The 19,640-nt window shown below is 42.7% G+C and overlaps 1 protein-coding gene across 1 annotated transcript; it reads left to right on the top strand.

The window, feature by feature from the left end:
- Positions 1–456: 456 nt before the first annotated feature.
- POFUT2 (protein O-fucosyltransferase 2) lies at positions 457–19,218 on the top strand. Its single transcript, XM_061554622.1, is given in 11 exon segments — positions 457–520; positions 2,029–2,191; positions 3,653–3,912; positions 5,935–6,079; positions 6,746–6,856; positions 7,541–7,607; positions 9,607–9,732; positions 11,091–11,271; positions 14,100–14,223; positions 17,502–17,577; positions 17,579–19,218. Coding segments are annotated over 10 exon segments (1,326 nt in total). The 5' UTR covers positions 457–520; positions 2,029–2,033; the 3' UTR covers positions 17,657–19,218.
- The last annotated feature ends 422 nt before the right edge of the window (positions 19,219–19,640 follow it).

Below are 19,640 nucleotides of genomic sequence, written 5' to 3'. Positions count from 1 at the left end.
TTGAGTAAGTGACGTCATGCCAGTCGTATATAGATTACGTGACGTCAAATCCCGCGTTTCCAAGTTGCGTGTAGCCGGCTCCAGTGGAAGAGTCCCCTGCACCCACCGCTCATGACGTCACCGCCTTTTTTTCTATCGTGTCGCTGTAACCTTTGCGATGACGTCATCGGCGTCTGTCTGTTACATTTTAATGACGTAAAACCTGCCGTTGTATCGTTCACGATGACGTCATCGGCGTGTGTGTTACATCTAAATGACGTAAAACCTGCCGTTGTATCGTTCGCGATGACGTCATCGGCGTGTGTGTTACATCTTAATGACGTAAACCTGCCGCTGTATCGTTCGCGATGACGTCATCGGCGTGTCTGTTACATCTTAATGACGTAAACCTGCCGCTGTATCGTTCGCGATGACGTCATCGGCGTGTGTGTAACATCTTAATGACGTAAACCTGCCGTTGTATCGTTCGCGATGACGTCATCGACCGGCCTTTGAAGTTCGAAACCGGGTTCGCTCCCAGGTGCTCTGTGCGTGTTGACGCCTCTCGCTCTGTGCGTGTGTCCGTGTGAGGGGGGGCACGGTAGGGGGCACTGGGGGTTCATCGGCCAGTCAACGCAGACAGACGACCCATGGGTGCACCCACGCAAGCGGGCGTTCGACGCTTCACGTGGCCTCAACGTGCACGCAGCCTGGCACAAGCGCCGTGGTTTAGTGGCGAATGGCGGTGGTTGTCGTGTTCAACACCGGCGCGGCTTTCTCTGTTACGTGTGTGTCGGAGTCGGTGTGGTGTGGGGGGGGCGAACATCTGGGCCTTCCTCCTCAGGTTGATTCGGCCTCAAGCGAGTGCCTTGCCGCTTGTAGCGTCGTGGGGAAGACAAAGGCGGCCGGGCGTGATGCCGGCCACCCCCTTCCCTCGTGTACCGTGCCGGCCTTCACAGGTTACCGATCGCTCACGACAGCACTTGGCTTCCGCCGACAACGGGGATGGCGGGGGTGGTGGTAATCGTTGTGTTTGTTTGTGTTGTTGACCTCTTGTTTGTGTTGTTGACCTCTTGTTTGTGTTGACCTCTTGTTTGTGTTGACCTCTTGTTTGTGTTGACCTCTTGTTTGTGTTGTTGACCTCTTGTTTGTGTTGACCTCTTGTTTGTGTTGACCTCTTGTTTGTGTTGACCTCTTGTTTGTGTTGTTGACCTCTTGTTTGTGTGTTGACCTCTTGTTTGTGTTGTTGACCTCTTGTTTGTGTTGTTGACCTCTTGTTTGTGTTGACCTCTTGTTTGTGTTGACCTCTTGTTTGTGTTGACCTCTTGTTTGTGTTGACCTCTTGTTTGTGTTGTTGACCTCTTGTTTGTGTTGTTGACCTCTTGTTTGTGTTGACCTCTTGTTTGTGTTGTTGACCTCTTGTTTGTGTTGTTGACCTCTTGTTTGTGTTGTTGACCTCTTGTTTGTGTTGTTGACCTCTTGTTTGTGTTGACCTCTTGTTTGTGTTGTTGACCTCTTGTTTGTGTTGTTGACCTCTTGTTTGTGTTGACCTCTTGTTTGTGTTGACCTCTTGTTTGTGTTGTTGACCTCTTGTTTGTGTTGTTGACCTCTTGTTTGTGTTGACCTCTTGTTTGTGTTGTTGACCTCTTGTTTGTGTTGACCTCTTGTTTGTGTTGACCTCTTGTTTGTGTTGACCTCTTGTTTGTGTTGACCTCTTGTTTGTGTTGTTGACCTCTTGTTTGTGTTGTTGACCTCTTGTTTGTGTTGTTGACCTCTTGTTTGTGTTGACCTCTTGTTTGTGTTGACCTCTTGTTGTGTTGACCTCTTGTTGTGTTGACCTCTTGTTTGTGTTGTTGACCTCTTGTTTGTGTTGTTGACCTCTTGTTTGTGTTGTTGACCTCTTGTTTGTGTTGTTGACCTCTTGTTTGTGTTGTTGACCTCTTGTTTGTGTTGTTGACCTCTTGTCTTTGTCAGATTGGTCAAAACTTCCTTCGCGCCGTACGTAGCCAACACCTTCCCCCTGCCGCTGTTGTTGTTGTTGTTTGCTAGGAGCCATGCGCTGGCTGCTGGCCGCGGGGCTGCTGGCCGCGTGCGCCGCGGGGCTCGGGGCCGAGGCCGCCGCCGAGGAGGAGGAGGATGAGGGCGGCGCGGCTCTCGCGTTCACTGCCGGGGGCGCCGCCGCTCAGCCCGTGCCGGTGGCGCGGGCTCGCAGGTTAACGCGTTACCCAGCGCCGTTACCCAGCGCCGTTACCTACCACCGTTACCTAGCGCCGTTACTTATTACGTTGCTATCACACGTCATCTGTCACGTTACCACCGCTTTATCTATCTCATTACCACCACGTTACTACCACGTTACCTATCACAGTTACCACGTTACCACCTCGTTACCTACCACGTTACCACCCCGTTACCTAGCACCGTTACTTACTGCGTTACCACGTTATCTATCACAGTTACCACGTTACCCACTACGTTACCCACCACGTTACCTACCACGTTACCACCACGTTACCACCACGTTACCCACCACGTTACTGCGGCACACTATGGGCCCTGTACTCCAGTTGCGCAGGGCCTGCAGAGGTCTACTCCAAGTTACCACGTCGTCCTGTTGCTGCGTTACCCTATGAACTCCGCTCCCCACTAACTTGTGAGTGTCCTCATCCCGCCTGCAGCTACCCTCGTTACCCCACGAACCTTGACGCATTCTCAGATAATCTGCAGCTACGGTAACGGTTACTCCGTTACCTTGTTATCTCTGTACCCTGTGAGCCCTACACCTCACTGACTCTGGGCCCATAGGTCTCGACGTTAATGCGTTACCTCCTTACCCCGTGAAGTCGACACCCCTCTACTTGTTATCCCGTTACCTTGTTACCATGTTACCCCATTAACCATAACCCACGAAACCATAGCCCACTAAACCTGGAAACGTCTCCATTATGAACCAATTTGGGTATATCTCCATTATGATGCGTTTTAACGGTGTTGTGAAGATGTGATATGCCCCAAAGTGTATGCATTTTTACTCCATACTTGCTCTTGGTTTGCTGGAGTATTGTAATTTGGGAACCTGTCAACTAAAATCGGTGTAAGGCCTTTTATCAGATGAACTGGTTCACGTACATGGTAACTTTCACAACCGTAGGATGCAGTATGGTTTATAGTATTTCAAAGTGAAACTTGATTAGCCAAATTAAATTTCCTGTCCTGCATTCGAGAAAAAGCATGCAGAATATGATATAGTTAGTTTCTTCCGCACTGTGTTGCCAATCACACATAAAACAAACAAAATTGGATTACACATTGCACGAAGTTGCAGGAAAATAATGTCTTGTCCTTTAATTTTTAAATGTACTTTAATGGCATTATTATTCAGTGGCAGGGACATATTGTAGAACATTTGTGCTAGCTTTGCCTTGGCTGTGCAGCCAAAAAAACAATCCTGATAATGTCATTAATGGGTGTTTGCAGTGGTTTACATATCAACAGGGTGATCCTGCAGAGAGACTGGCCTCTGCCATGGGAAACCAAAATATCCGCCACCGAAGGATGCACACCACACCATCGTTTGAGCATGAAGACAAGTCAGACTTGGCGCCACGAATATTCGTGTAAGTCATTCGACAGCCATGAAAACTAAAGCCGCGAATGTCCCCCGAACGCGCAGGTATCTTCTGTACGACGTGAACCCTGGCGAGGGCTTCAACCTCCGGCGGGACGTGTACATGCGTGTGGCGACACTTCTGCAAAAGCTGGGTAAGGCCGAGCCGTGGGTTCTGGTGCTGCCGCCGTGGGGCCGCATGTACCACTGGCAGAGCCGCTCGCTCAGTCAGCAGCAGCAGCAGCGCATCCCCTGGTCCGCCTTCTTCAACACGCCCAGCCTGGCCGCCTACGTACCGGTCATCGAATACGAGGAGTACCTCAAAGGTCAGCGATCGGTCACGCCAGCACCGAAGGCTTCTGTAACCGTCATGCTTTGAATCGTGTTACGTGCTCAATATGTTTTGACAGTTGGATGGCCTGGAGGATGTTCCACTCCAGGTTGTACAGAGTCTGTGTGGCTTGAATCTAGCATCTGACTGGTAAATTGCAACAGTCATTCATAAATGATCAAATTCTACAGTCTCAGTGATTGACTAAAAACTGCAAAATGATCGAATTGCATACAATACAATTTTTAAAAGATTTTTGGTTATACGTGGGTGATAGCGTCAATACTTTATCAAGTCAAAACTTTATCAAGGATGTAAATTTGTTACATATAATAATCTGTTTTTATTATGGAATAGGCACTTGGGATTCAAGCAGTTTGCTGGTGTTTGAGCAGTAAGTTTTAGCTCATTAAACATTGCCTGATTTATTATCTCTAGGTTATTCTGAGTCATTATCTCTAGGTGATTCTGACCTTTTATCACTTTTTTTTCCCCGTGTTGAGGCTCACCTCTTCAAATAAAATGACAGCCACCTGGCAATGTCCTGTGAGAACACGGCCTATTAATTGAAATTTCTACTCGGTGTAAATGGATGGAATTGAGCCAATTCCATCAATAACTAAAACGGGGTGTTTTGTGTTGGCGTAATAGTTACATTTGGATAGCTTACCTGCATTTTCATTATCATGATCATCCATTACTGTATGGAGAGTTGTTTTTCTTCCCCATGCTGTCATCGCCTCCACAGTGTGGGTCTTGCGATGCCACAGTCCATCTCGCGACCGTATGGCATATAGTAAACCACTGTCATTTGTTCTCCTTCAATGGAGGAATAGAAAAACGACACAAAATTTCTTCAGCATTGGCATTTACCTTCTGAACATATTGCCATACGCAAGAATAGATTACATCATCGAAATGTATCAATGGTTTTTGAATATATTCTTGCCTGGTATCAACACACCCGTTCCATCCAAGCAGAGTTTGATTGACGCAATGGAACTCATTTTCCTGTAGCATCATGCCACCATTGATTATTTCCTAGCTATTATTTTTTATATAGCTCAAGACATGCGTTTGCTGTCTTTTTCTCTGATTGTAAAAGACAGGTGGGCATGCCTAATGGTGTATCACATTTGTCACCTCATTTATGTCAAGTGCTTCAGAGGTCTCGAGAAAATGATCTACTTGGAAAATTTTTAACTCATCCAGAGAACACAAATATATTGTGAAGCAACCTAGTGCAGATTTACTTATATTCCTGTTTACAGCTGATAAAGTGTGTTGGTGTACAACACGTTATTTTAGACCAAAACTGGAACTTGCATAATATGGTTATGATCATGTATATTTATTACACTACCATTTACAGTAGGAAGACCGTAATTTAGACAGTGTTCTTGGAAATAAAAACAATTTCTAACTTAAACGTCATAATTTACTTTGACACATTAAATGTAATAATGAAGTTCTTTACCCAGTAATGCCTCATTGCATCTACATATTTTTTTTTTCAGAACGCTTCTGCATTTTGATATTTGGCCAATTTCATTTATAAGTGTTTTGCATGTCGGACATAACCAAAGTGCTTGGGTTAAACCACTGCATAAGAGGTAATACAACTTTAAAACGTTCCACATATTGTCTCAATAATCCATTGCTGTACTCTGACCATCCCCTGACCCACCCCGCAGCCTAATCCTCCATTACTTAGAATCCCATGACAGTCTCTCAGAACAAGTATTAACCATGCCTAAAAACTGCTGCGCTTACAAAAAATGACAAATATGGGTGAATTCAGGATGAGTTGATCGTAGGCATATTTTTTTTGCTGTAGAATTCGGAGCATTAGCCATTTTTATGGCATGGTAACCTAGTCATCTACCTATAAAACACAAATACGCTTAACATTTTTCGAATATTTGTTTCATAACTGCTCGTTCTTGTGTTCCATCCACCAGCACATATGGTGACATAGATTCTTAAGTGAACGTGATTTATCATGTGTCTTCGCCAGAGAATGGAGGGCCGTTCATTGAGCAGGTGTACTACCTGCAGTCCTATGCGGAGGGCTGGACGGAAGGCAAGTGGGAGGAGAAAGTGGACGTGCGACCGTGCGTTGAGAAGCCAGTCTATCGTCTTGACGAGCACGGCTATTACAGGTACACCTGCAGCTATTGACAGCGCCATAGACATAATGAGCGCTAGCTGATGGCTCATCTCCGGCCCGTTTACGGGTGCACCATTATTCACTCTATGCCTATGTGTGTACCCTGTATCCGTGTGTGTCTGTGGGGATCAGTGCTCTGCGCTGTGGTTTTGGAAACCTCGGTTAAATTCCTGGTTAAACCCTGGTTAAATTGTACACATCAGTAGCAATCGCTGTATCTCTTGGACTTCTAGGTTTACTTAGGCTGAAATTAGTACTTGGTGCCATTTGGTCATCATCAGTCCTATACGTATGCATATGCTGTATCAGGGGCGGTTGTACAAATTATGAAAACGTTAACAATATCGCATTGGTTTGATGTTATGCTGATAAAAAAATAAATGCATTTTGTCTTAGGTGTATTGCACCACAAAATATAGAAAATAAACTACTAAATAAATAAGTGTGATCAGCATACTTTTAATAGGCCTTTTTTACAATGATTCTGATGCCCTGAAATTCATATTGAGGGAGACTGCTTATATACTTAATCATATAGTTTCTTAATTATTATGCCAATAAAAAAAAACTTCCCTTCTGAAGACATGCACATAGAAGCAAACAATGCTCTCGTGTAGAGATAGGCCCATGCTAACAGTCACGTATTGTCTACTTACAGAGGCTGGTTCTGGGGCTACCCAGAGACAAGAGCCAAAAATGTCACGTGCTTGTCTGTACAGGGCATGGCCTCCATCATGGTGCCTCTGTTGCTGCGAAACACCTCTGCCAGGTTAGTTGAGTGCTATGAGATGTATAAACACGGCCGGGACCAGTGGCTACGCTTCCTTTGGGCTTTATAAAAAGGCAAAGACGTTTTCGGTAGCACTGCAATATTATTGTGCAGACAACCCATGCGTTAAAGCCATCAAGTTGTGTACTTTTTTATATTTTTTAGTTCATTTGTTTTGCTGTCATGAACATGCAAATACTGCGTGCAACATGTATTTTATTGCATCAAAGTAGATATTAATTTACTTGGTTATAATGTGCCTTATTATTGGAAGGTTACAAATGAAAATTGTGATAGGGAGTCCACTTGAACCAATTATCTCTGGGGTTAATAAAGTAAATGCCACTTAGGGGGAAGTTAACAGTGGTCATACATAGTTAATGAGGCTTCTGCTGTGTTAAAATAAATAGTAAAATTAAATTGCCAGGATCATTTTTCACTTGGCTAGACATTCAGATGGAAAATATTCTGAAATATGCATTCCTATACAAAGATATGGATTATTCTGGATGTTCTATACAACTTATGAAATCTTGACTTAAAGCTTTCGTGACTGCAGGAATTCATATTCTTTGGGTCTTTCGGTAAAGTCACATAGATAGGTTCAAATAAACCTATCGACTAACTTATGAAATGTAAGCCCTATCACTCTTTGTGCTCGGTGTGGTTTTGTATTAACTGCAGGTCTGTGATGTTGGATAGAGCTGAAAACCTTCTGCATGATGAGTATGGACAGAAAACCTACTGGGATGTAAGACACCCATTTCCAACACCACATGCAATGTTCCTCTGTGGGACAGACCTAAGAATCACAAACTTTCAATTAAATTTCGATTTAAAGCTGTCGTGACTGCAGGGATTCATCTTCTTGGTTCTTTCGGTAAAGTCACGTAGAAGGGAAGTAATAAAATAATAAAAATAAAATATAATAAAAACAATTCTCACGACAATTGGTTCTTTACCCTTCTATCTGGCAACAAAACTGACACCTTTTTACAAGGAGTCATGTTTGCATAGACCGCAATACCTGCAGTCATGAATACAAACAAAAGACATAACTCTGATAATGTGCACTGTCCTTGAAGTTGATTGGTCCACACCCGAGACAGCTTTCCTTCGAGCCTAGTCTCACATGGGTTGGACCAGAAGACGCCAAAAGGCGCACAACTCAAAGACAATGCACCATCAGAGTATGAGAGCTCGGGGCAAACATCTACACTATGGGGACCTCATTTGCCAGTAAAAATATGATAATTGGTTCTTTACCCTTCTATCTGGCAACAAAACTGACACCTTTTTACAAGAGAGCTTCATACTCTGATGGTGCATTGTCTTTGAGTTGTGCGCCTTTTGGCGTCTTCTGGTCCAACCCATGTGAGACTAGGCTCGAAGGAAAGCTGTCTCGGGTGTGGACCAATCAACTTCAAGGACAGTGCACATTATCAGAGTTATGTCTTTTGTTTGTATTCATGAATGCAGGTATTGCGGTCTATGCAAACATGACTCCTTGTAAAAAGGTGTCAGTTTTGTTGCCAGATAGAAGGGTAAAGAACCAATTATATTTTTACTGGCAAATGAGGTCCCCATAGTGTAGAAATTCTCACGACGTTTCGGCCACAACGCAAGCAGCCGTCCTCAGGTGAAAACCAGGTCTGTCGAGGCGACAGCGTCGGACTTCTACGTGACTTTACCGAAAGAACCAAGAAGATAAACTTTCAATTAATTTACTGAACGTTGGATCAGGCCTCGAAGCATTGCATTCTTTGCCGTCACCATTCTTCCATCAACCCCTCTTCTACATTTGAACAGTGAAATTTTTTTAATTTTCGACGTAACAATAAGTTGACATTTGTGAAATGGCCAGAGAGAAACATTGAAGAACGATTTTTCCCCCTTCCACCAGACTGTCATGAGATTCAATAATAAAGTAATAGATGGAATCTAAAGTCAAAGTCACGTCCATGACACCCACCTGCTCGTTCTAGCGGTATTTAATTAAAAAGTGAGTGTGTTGTGTGCACAGGATTGTGGCAGGCCAAGAAGGACACTTCAATACAGTGCACATCCTGTCCCTGCACTTTTATCCTTTACCAATTTAACCTTATGTCTGCCAATCAAGAAATGTTTTCTCTCTAATGATTCAATTTAAATTTTACGCGCAACCTTTGGAAAGCAGATACAGGCACCAATTGGATCTGCCTTGTACAAACATGTGCCGCGATGATTTATCTTTTAAATAAAATAATTCCACATAGCATCTTCTTGTTTGTTTATCAATAATGAATGAACATGGACATTACTTGTATTATAATAGCGTAGCTATTAAATGTCTACTAAAGCAATCATGACCGATGGCCGTGTTTGACTAAGGTTTATGCTTCTAAGACTGTGCTAATGACATAAAATAAGGTAGGACAATATTACCACCTTCATTGTAAAGTAAAAAGCCAAAAAACTTCCTTTTTCAGCTTGGCATCAAAATGTATTTTACACTTTGTATTATTTTTGATGGCTTCTTGTTATGAGTTTTTTTTACTTGAAGGTTTTATTCATCATAAAATACAAGTATACTGAGTATGAGCCTGTGGTGGTATAACAGTTGGCACACTGGACTTGCAATTCAGAGGTTGCCTTTTTGAATTCCCAGTCCGGCAGTTGAAACAACGGACAGATGTATTTAATCCACTGCCTCTGTCCATCCGGCAGTTCTAACTGAAGGAATGTATTCAATATTTACAATTGTTGGCCAGGCTAGGCGAAGCATGGTGTTTGCACGGCCTCTCCGAGCCTGGGCTGATGAATTCCGGGCGGAGCACCTCAACTCCACAGACGCTACTGACAAGACCTTCTTCCAGGAGGACTGGAGAAAAATGAGGGTGTGTAAGAAAACGCTTCGTTAAGCCGTCATTAGCGAGTGCCTTTTCTAGATTCAGACAACGGTGGCAGTGAGCATCCCTTCCAGGAAGAGGTACACACTTCTACGAGACGTTCGACGACTATTGAGTTGTGGCATAGTCAACACGCTGTGTTGCATAGTTTCAACTAGGCTCGATTATTGCAACTCGCTGCTCTACGGGACATCTGGCAAAAACATCACCAAGCTACAGCGTGTGTACAAAATGATTTGGAACGTGTTGTGAAGGGTACTGCAAAATCCAACATAAGGTCGCACTAATTGCACGTAAAGTGCTTGCCACAAATGAACCACATTACCTTGCTGATCTCGTCAAGGAGCATAAACCATCATGAAAACTCCGGTCATCCTCGAAGCTGCTTTTGGCTGGCCATTGAACAAAGACGGTCACTGCATCCCGCACTTTCAGATGCGCTTCTGCGGCCGTCTGGAACGCTCTTGATATTAGGAAGCCATTGATGCTATGCACTTTAAAATCTATATTGAAAACAAATTTCTTTAGAACTGCTTTTTGTGTCTAGTTTGTTGTCCTTCCCTGCACCTTCGATTAGCAAGGTTGGCTACGTACGGTGTTAAATAAGTTCAACATACACTATGAGCCTCGCTAGAGCTCTGCAGCATCACTCTTGGACCCGTGACAAGCAATGGGCTAATTTGTGTGCACTCAGCAGGACCTATATCCGTAGGTCAGTGTTTGTCAACATTGTGACCCACAATTAGGAAATTGTCCCTCCTGGAATGCTTATCATTGTCGAGATACATCTGCCAAGCTATGTTATACCAATGGTAGAATGCTACCTTTGGAAATACTACAGGGCAGTGTCGGTAAAACATTCATTATAAACCAAAATCAGCCGTTTGTCTATCCATGCTAACACCTCCCAGTATAATCACGTGATTCTGCAATCCATCTCACCCCTGTGAATGAACCAATCTCGTTGCTACATCTGTGGGTAAATTTTCTAGTTTAGGTGCCTTTCCATTTCAAGTCTTGTCCATCAGCCATCATCATACAGCACTAAGTTGTGTAGCTTAATATTGAGATTCCTAAATACCATACCCTATATAGCGTGGGTTAGATATATATTGATTGATACGCTGGGATAAGGCCTTCTGTCTCTTGAGCTATGGCTTTTCCCATTTTAGTAGTGATTCATTGAATATTATTCAGCTCGTCAGTATAAGCAACAGAGATGACAACATTCGTAAAATGTAAGACAAATATATCTGAACAAAAGATAAGACATTTTTTTGTACTGTGGAGTACATTGAAATGTGGTTACCATGCGATAAGATGTATTTATTTTTTCCTGGGTACAGGTTAAGGTGGGAACGGCTATAGGTGGACCATACCTCGCTGCTCATTTGCGGCGGAAGGACTTCCTGTATGGTCACTCGGGGGACGTGCCCAGCCTGGAGGCAGCGGCTAACACCCTCCACCGCCTCATGAAACAGCTGAAGCTTCCCCGCGTGTTCATCGCAACCGATGCTGACCAAGACGGTGAGAAGGGAGAGCTGTACGCACGCGTTGTGTATTTACGTGTGTGCGCAGGTCTCCTTAACAGACATTGCGAACGTTCGAACGCGACTCGGGAAGCCCGGAGCCTGACTCCGGAGCTCTTGGGAAAGCTCAAGATGCTCGTCAAGTGCACCTCTCTCATTTTTCTTAGGTTTTTTCCGGTAAAGTCACGTAGGTAAAAAATTTAAATTAATAAAAGTAAAATTCAAATAGTATAAAAATCACCACGTTTCGGAAGCAACACAAGCTTCCGTCTTCAGGTGGAACAGTCACAGCACGATAGCCGTTTTCAGGTGGAACAGTCATAGCACGATAGCTGTATCACAGCTGTATCACAGCTATCGTGCTGTGACTGTTCCACCTGAAGACGGAAGCTTGTGTTGCCTCCGAAACGTCGTGATTTTTATTTTATTTTAATTTTACTTTTATTAATTACATTTTTTTACCTACGTGACTTTACCGAAAAAACCTAAGAATATGAATCCTTGCAGTCACGAAAGCTTCAAATCTAGAATCAAGTGCACCTCTCTCTTCGTTTGCTTCCTGAAGCTGGAAGGGAGGACTGGATGGTGCTGCGTATGTCAAGGGAAGGGGAGCGTTCCAGATAGCGGGAGCTGCTGCAGAGAGTCGTCGATGACCGGCTATAACAGTCGTTGATTTGTGGACTACTAACAGGTTGAGGGACAAGCTGCACCACAGAATGTGATGATTTTCATCGGGTGGTGTGAGTAGTAATGCTCAGTATGATGGGAGGCCAATGCAAAGAGCACGGTGATATGGGACTGTGAAATAATACCAGCACCGCAGAAGAACCTGTATGACTGCCCGGTTGTTGTGTAGTCTTTATCATTTGCTGATGCCGTTGGCTGATGGCCTAGTGAGTAGGAAATTGGAATAACTGAGATGGGAACCTACGATACAGCAGGCGAGGGTGATTGCTAAAGCAGTTGAGAGCTTTGGATGGATGTGAGAGCTTTGAAATGCTGATTGCATGGTAATGATCAATCTGTTGAAAGAGAGCATGCCCATCCGCCATGCGGGCTGTGACACTTATTTCACCATACATCACCACCTTGGGCTGTGCGGGTTGGTGAAGGACAATAGATTCCACTGCACTGGCCTCTACCGCTGACAACACCTACACATGTTACTGTGCATGGTGGTCACCCATCCAAGCACTAACCAGACTGAACCCTTGGCTTCCAAGGTCTGATGGGATCGGGCACATTCCTGGTGATTTGGTCCTGGTGATTTGTCTATGTTATCCACTCATAATGGGCACGGTGACACTCTTGGTTAGGGTATGTGGTTTGTAGTCGGTTAAAATCCCAATCACGTGTGAATTTGAATCTTCATCCATCTGTAGGAGATGAAATGTGTCCTTAGTTTGAAAGGTCCAAAGTTGTTATCTGATGTGGCAGCTGCCCACTGTCAAAAATGCTTAATTTACACCACTGGCTGAAGGCCTTAAAGTGAGTTTGTGTACATACATGTGGTCTCCTTCATCAATTCATCAGCTGGAATGTGATATCTGGCAATAATATTCGATTTAACTATAGTCTGATACACAAACTCTGCCACTTACACTACTGTTGACATAACAGCGCTCTAAGAATGATTTCGAGCAGAGGCTTTATTGTAAATAACGAACCCAGAACTGGGAAGCAAGTTAACTGCCTGCTGTACTACCCATCTATCTTGAGCGGCAGGGTGGTGCAGTGTTAACACTTGCACTTCACAGCAAGAAGAACTTAGTTTAAATTCCCATCCCAAAAATGGAAATTACCCACATTACTAAATTGGAATTGTATGTACATTTTAACACGTAGGCTTTCGCGACCAATATTATTGATAATCAACCATTCTGGCGAATTGCCCGATGATGCTGGATGCAATTACCAGCGAAACGTACTCAAAAATTGTAAATGTTGTGGTTTCACGCTTCAACACACCGGTGGGCTAAAGCAGTGAACTATTTGTCTTTTGTCAACGTGACACTTTTTACTGATTGGCCGTGTCGGGTGGTGAAGGGTTACGACACATTTATAAATAACGCGATCTAAACCCAAAAACGTTGATTATGTATGTACATTGCACTTATTTTGCACCGTACAACAAACTAAACTAAGGAAATTTGTTTTCAATATTACACAGCAACATTGCCCCATAATGCAAAAAACTTGGCAGGACCCTTCTGAAAAATAGTTGAGACTCACTCAGTGAGCCTTTCCTGGCTAAACAAGCCTCACCATGAAAATAATAACATGCAATGTATACCAGAGAAATTATAATACTCCGATTGATGCTCCTGCTGTTGTGGAGTGACTCATGCAGCCAGCTATGGCTGCAGGGTTTTGGTAGTACATGTTTATGCCATTTATTGTGAAAATTCCGTCACAGTTCCTATGATCACTGTTTCATTGCTTTCATGGCTTTATTTTGGTGATTTCGAAAAGTGTATTGGTTTAGCCATGTTTGTTTGTTGTAGTACATAGTTAGACTGATGGCCTTAATCTAAGTTGTCTTGTGGTTGTTGTTGGTTGTTTGACTTGCATCCCACTGGGATTTTTGCACACAGCGTTGGTGTACGGTGTTTTTTCTGCAATATTTTGCTGTCTTTTCTTGTATTTTCTGTTTGCACTTAGTCACATAGTCACTTTAAGATGTTTTTTTGTTTGTGTTTTTGTTTTTTGTTTGTTGTGGTTGCACCCGATTCAAGAGCCGAATGGCTCACAGGGCTATACCTAATAAATGAACTTGAACGCATTTTTGGGTGAGACGGTGCAACTGTGTGTGGTTGTTTGGTGCAGAGGTACGCGAGCTCCGGACGCTGCTTCCACAGATGGTTCACTTGGAGCCGACTCAGGCGGAACTGCACAGGTTCCTGGACGGGGGCATCGCCATCATTGATCAGTGGATCTGTGCTCATGCCAGGTGCGTTGCCATTTGATTTATTTGGCCGGAGGAGAGGCTGTTTGAGGTTCATTAGCGTCTCTCTTAGGAGCGAGACCTTGGGAGATTTCGGGAAAATGTCGTCAAATGTTTAAGTGCATTGGTTGAAGATGAGAGATGTTCTTGTCTGGAGAGAGAATGTGTGGCTTGAGGCAGATAATGTTGAAGGTGCAATAGAATCTGACTGATGATTATGGTCAAGGCGACCAGAAAAATGGCCTTGGTCGAAATTGTAATTACAGATTGTAGGGTATATCTTATCACGAAGCATAGACTCTACCTTAATGTATTTGCCGAGATTTTTCGAAAATAGTGTTACATAGATGACTACGTTTTAACCTATTGTATTTATTCGTATGTATTATCCGGTCATGTATACGTTATCTTATTTTATAAATTCCACTTACCCTTTCTAATAATTGGAAGTGTTCTGTGGTGAAAATTAGATAGGTGAACTGTTAAAATAGGTGTCATTTCTGTAACACTTTTTTAAACTGACGTGTGCCTGTGTACAGCTGCGCACACTTGTAATGCTGGACATTTGCTTTCATTTGATGTAAAAATTAGACCACGGACTACAGACCGAATGCAAAGTGCCAGACGGTAATTGTTGAAGACTGAAACTATTTGACAATGGAAGGAGGTTAGTCAGTTTAACACATAGGCTTTCGCGACCAATATTATTCATAATATCGGGTTTTGTGTCAGATCGCGTTATTTATAAATATGTCGTAAGTGAATTATTTTGTCCTTTGAAAAACGTGACACATTTTTTACTGTTTGGCCGTGTCGGGTGGTGGAGGGTTACGACACCTTTATAAATAACGCGATCTGACCCAAAAACCTATATTATGAATGGAAGGAGATTGACATTCAATTTGTGGCTGTGCACTGACAACGCTGCTTTGACAGTTGGGTACGAGTGGCTTGGTTGTACAGCTCTCACCCATAGCCTTTCCACAGTATTCCACCGGAGTGGGTCCTCATATTGATATACAATGGAGCATGACTTAGGTGCGTGTGTCCGCTGTAGCTTTGATTCGCCGGCCAGGCTTTACCGTGTATTTGTGGCTGCGTTACAGCCGAATGTGGGGCTCACATCCTGTAACCCACTGCCATTTTTTCGTTATTCTCTGGCCCTAATGAGTCTTGATTGGCTTAAGGTGCAGATTCAGCAGAGTGCCTTTTAGATAGCGTTATTGGATAAAGGACTTGTACACCCAAAGGCACTACCTTGTATACACACGTTTGTATTTCAGTATTTAGAAATGTCAGTGTTCTGACAACTGGGGTGTAAAATGTGAGCCACTTGCCGTGCTTCAGTCATTATATGCACTTCAATTTGTGCTCTGTACGCTCCCTGACGGTCAATGCATATGTAAGGTCTGGTGCCTTAGAGTTGCATTATAGTCATTACAAAAGGATGTAATGTTACAATTTCAATGTGTATGGTATCTATGATAAAAAAAAAAATCTCCCATTGATAAAGATTGTTGATCTTGAATCCTGCAACGACTGTTTTCTTTTTCCACCTTTGCTGTCTCCAGTGATACCAGTGGGACAAAGATTCACAGTAGAATACCTGCAGAATCTGCACAATTAGCCAAAACATTAACATGTTAAAAACCAAACCTTTAAGCGAACCGAAAATTCACTGTCCAAATAGCAATTTAAACACCACAGTTGATATTATCACGTAACCCCTTTTATGTGTAGCAAGGTACTTTATATTTAAGTACTGATTCTAATATTTAACTGAAAATATATTTTAATATTTAATATTGAACAAATCTCTTTGACTTGTATTTATTTTTAGCCTTCGTCATAAAACTGAAAATCGTGACATTTCAGACAGTCCACCTGAGCGTAAACGCAGGGCTCATTGCCCACGTGCGCACATTTATAGTGCCACTAAAGTTCACAAACAAAGCGAATTCGATTGTGTGCGCCTCATGCACGGGCAGAGTGATTGCTAACGTAAGCTGCCTAAATAACCAAAAGACATCGTTGCATAGAGCGTCCACGAATGGGTCATTTCAGTGTCAGCATTGAACGTGGAGTTCTTTATTGTTTACCAAGTCAAAGACTGGCATACGTTTTCAGTAAGCACCGGTAATTTTTTTTACTCGAGGAAATGTTTTATTTTAAGAGGTATATACATCATATTCAATATGTCGTTTGTATGTTTACATAAAAATAAACAACCAGTCCCATTTACTCTTCGACTGTGTGGGCACAAGTTGTACCTTGTTTGGTCAGAGTGATGAACGTAACACGCAGCACCAGGCACAATTAACCCTTGATTCGGTGTTCTTTTGCGAACTAAGAACATTGAACATTATATCTGGCAAAACTGTGAATTAGGGAATGCTATTTCTTGTCATGAAAACATTATTCTCTAATTCTCTTTCTCACTGTCACTATTTCTCTCATCCCCTGCATATCCATAGCTTCTCGATTACTCCATACCTCCTCTGTCCACTTCTCCGATGCCATACTTCTCCTGTGCTGTGCGCTACTCTCACTCCAAATATTTGTGGAGTGTGTCCACTTCCCACTCCAAGCATCTCCATCCGCTCATGTATCACAAGTCCCCCATACTGCATCGGCTCTGCTTCCATCCATGTGGCCGAATGCTCAGTAATGATGAGTGCTCTGGATGGTTCTGGTTCTATTATGCTCGTGCGTCAAAGCACACATCATTAATGAGCGTCGAGTCACATGGAGTGGGATGTGTGCAAGCAGAGGAAGGGATGCGTAGCATGAGAAGCGGGACATTTATAGATTGAAAGGAGGGAGATATTTGGGGGGAGAGGCGGGAGATTAATGGAGTGAAAGAATGGAGATGTGCAGAGTGAGATTGGGAGATGTTGTGGGGTGAAAGATGGGCGATACGTAGAGTAAGATGCTAGATTTACAGAGTGAGAGGTCGTGGATGCATGAAGTGAGATGTGTGGAGCAATTTAAATGGTAAATATCCTGGAAAGTTAACAAAGCTAATTTACCAGAGAGACGAGTCCACGCCATGTGAATGTGGAGTTTCCTCCACTCGCTCGAAGCCACCAACAAAGATGTGCACCTCTCATTTTCTTGCTTTTTTTAGTACGTTTTTACTAACATTGTCAGGTTAGTAAACTTTAGACATGGTTTCTGTAAGCCATTTCAGTGTTCAGCTGTTTTACTAATCGATAATTATCGAGGTCAACCAGTGTCCCTTACCACTAAAACGCACAACGCTCCGTCATTGCTTCTCATTCCAGGTACTTTATTGGGACGTCGGTGTCAACGTTTTCGTTCCGGATTCACGAAGAGAGGGAGATCCTCGGATTCGACCCTGCGCAGCACGTACAATCGCTTCTGCGGGGACGCAGAGGACAACTGCGAGCAGCCCACGCGCTGGAAGGTCATCTACTGAGCCAAAGGCGGCAGCACCGCACTTGTTCCACGCGGTTTCGGTGGGTTCTTAGAATTAGCTGAAAGTGCCCTTTATTCAGAATAGGGAATGACTGCGTGCGCTCTATTGAAGGCGACTTGTGGCCCCTTTGAGTTATTAGGGGTGGTGAATGTAAGGCATGTTGTACTGCAGTGATAAGAGAGATGTTAAGTGTCTGTTTTCCTGGTCTGATTGTGTACTTGAACAGAGTTGCCTTTGACATTAGTAGAGGGTTTATGATGCTTCCCTTTGCCAATCAAGTACGGGTCTCCTGTATCTAACCAGTCATTTTCTTATGAAGTTATTGTTTAGAAATAAATAACATCACACTAACGTACTAACTGTTGATACTGTACACGTGGATACTTTTGAAGCTAATGGTGTCATAACTATCTGGGATTGATTTTCTAAGTATAACTAAAAAATAGATGGAATGAAATATACAAGTTAACATCTAAGCGAAGTTCTACTTTCATGAACAAGAAAATAGTTCACTCTAAATCAGTGTTAAAGTGAACCTTGATGGATTTTAAAATTATCTTTTGTTAATTATAAAACTTGCTTTTAATCCAGAATACCAATATTAACCCCAATGTTTACTGAAAAACCTTGACATAACTCTTGAGGCCTAATGTCAACTATATATCCTATTCCTTAATCTGATTGAAATCTACTCCTGTCTGGAGCATTAATGCTCTTCTTGTTTCACACTTTGTTTTATTACAACTAAAATGCATAACATTTCCCTCATGATCACATCTTAACGAATTGAAATAATATATTTTTAATCGTGTCCAATTTAACGAAACTCAACTTGGTTGAATTTAAAAGAGGCATCACATTTATACTTGTTCTCTGTTATTATATACACAGGTTCAAAACTACACTAGTCACACCACAGAGACCGGTCTCATGTGTCACGTGGCGTGTGTGACATTACCAATTCCACGATAACTACTTTGTCGGCATGATAGGTAAACTGATATGAACCCACGAATTCGAGTGGCTGTGTAATGTGGGTTTATCTTCTTGGTTCTTTCGGTAAAGTCACGTAGAAGGGAAGTAATAAAATAATAAAAATAAAACATAATAAAATAAAAGAATATAATATTTTATGACTTCCCTTCTACGTGACTTTACCGAAAGAACCAAGAAGATTAATCCCTGCAGTCACGAAAGCTTTAAATCGAAATTCAATGTGGGTTTGTTATTTTCAAATGCTGTTTGAAATTGTACAGATCACTAATGGCAGGTGACAGATATTTTGTATGTTTTGGACATTTACCTGTTTACAGTTCGTGAACTTTGTTGCAGTGACAATTTCACAGACCTCTATCGATACTCGGTGCTTAGCTGTCTACTCATTGCAAACTCCAGTGATGGTATTAATCTCAGCACTACCTTGATCGCACCTGACTTGTATGTAAACATTGCTATGTATTTGCTGTAATGTGAGACTTTCGTGATATTTTTAAAGACTTGGAATTTACTCTACAATTGTTTGAATATGAATGAAAATAAAATAAAGAATTCTAGACATTTTACTGCTTTGTGTGTGCAATGAGGTGGGTTTTGTGTATTTTATGGTTTCCTCCCACAGTTAAAATAATACACACATTGCACCTGGTATTGGCAAAATATCCCAATGTTGAAAATGTACCTGCAAATTACTCAGTTGAGCTTACACAGCAACAGTCACTCCCTACTTCGAAAACAGGACCCTTCCAAAGAAGAGTCATCACACATTTGTTTCACATCGCTATTTTAGAATAGCGTCATCTATCGTGAACAGAGCGACGTGATCAAAATGTGGCCCAGGTAGGCCATCATTCAGAGGGCCGAAAATCTCAAATGGAAAGAGCTGGCCAGATTTTGGCTGTGCCGTGGATGGGACAGCAAAGGCAAATGAAACTGCGGTGGCCTCTGACGTGTTGCAGGCTCTTGTGTGTGCATGTGGTCAGGTGTT

This window comes from Lethenteron reissneri, chromosome 20 (genome assembly GCF_015708825.2).
Source record: "Lethenteron reissneri isolate LAM-NWPU_2019-01 chromosome 20, ASM1570882v1, whole genome shotgun sequence".
In the NCBI taxonomy this organism is placed as follows: domain Eukaryota; kingdom Metazoa; phylum Chordata; class Hyperoartia; order Petromyzontiformes; family Petromyzontidae; genus Lethenteron; species Lethenteron reissneri.
Note: the sequence above shows the minus strand (reverse complement) of the source record. Positions and strands in the feature narration are given on the sequence as shown.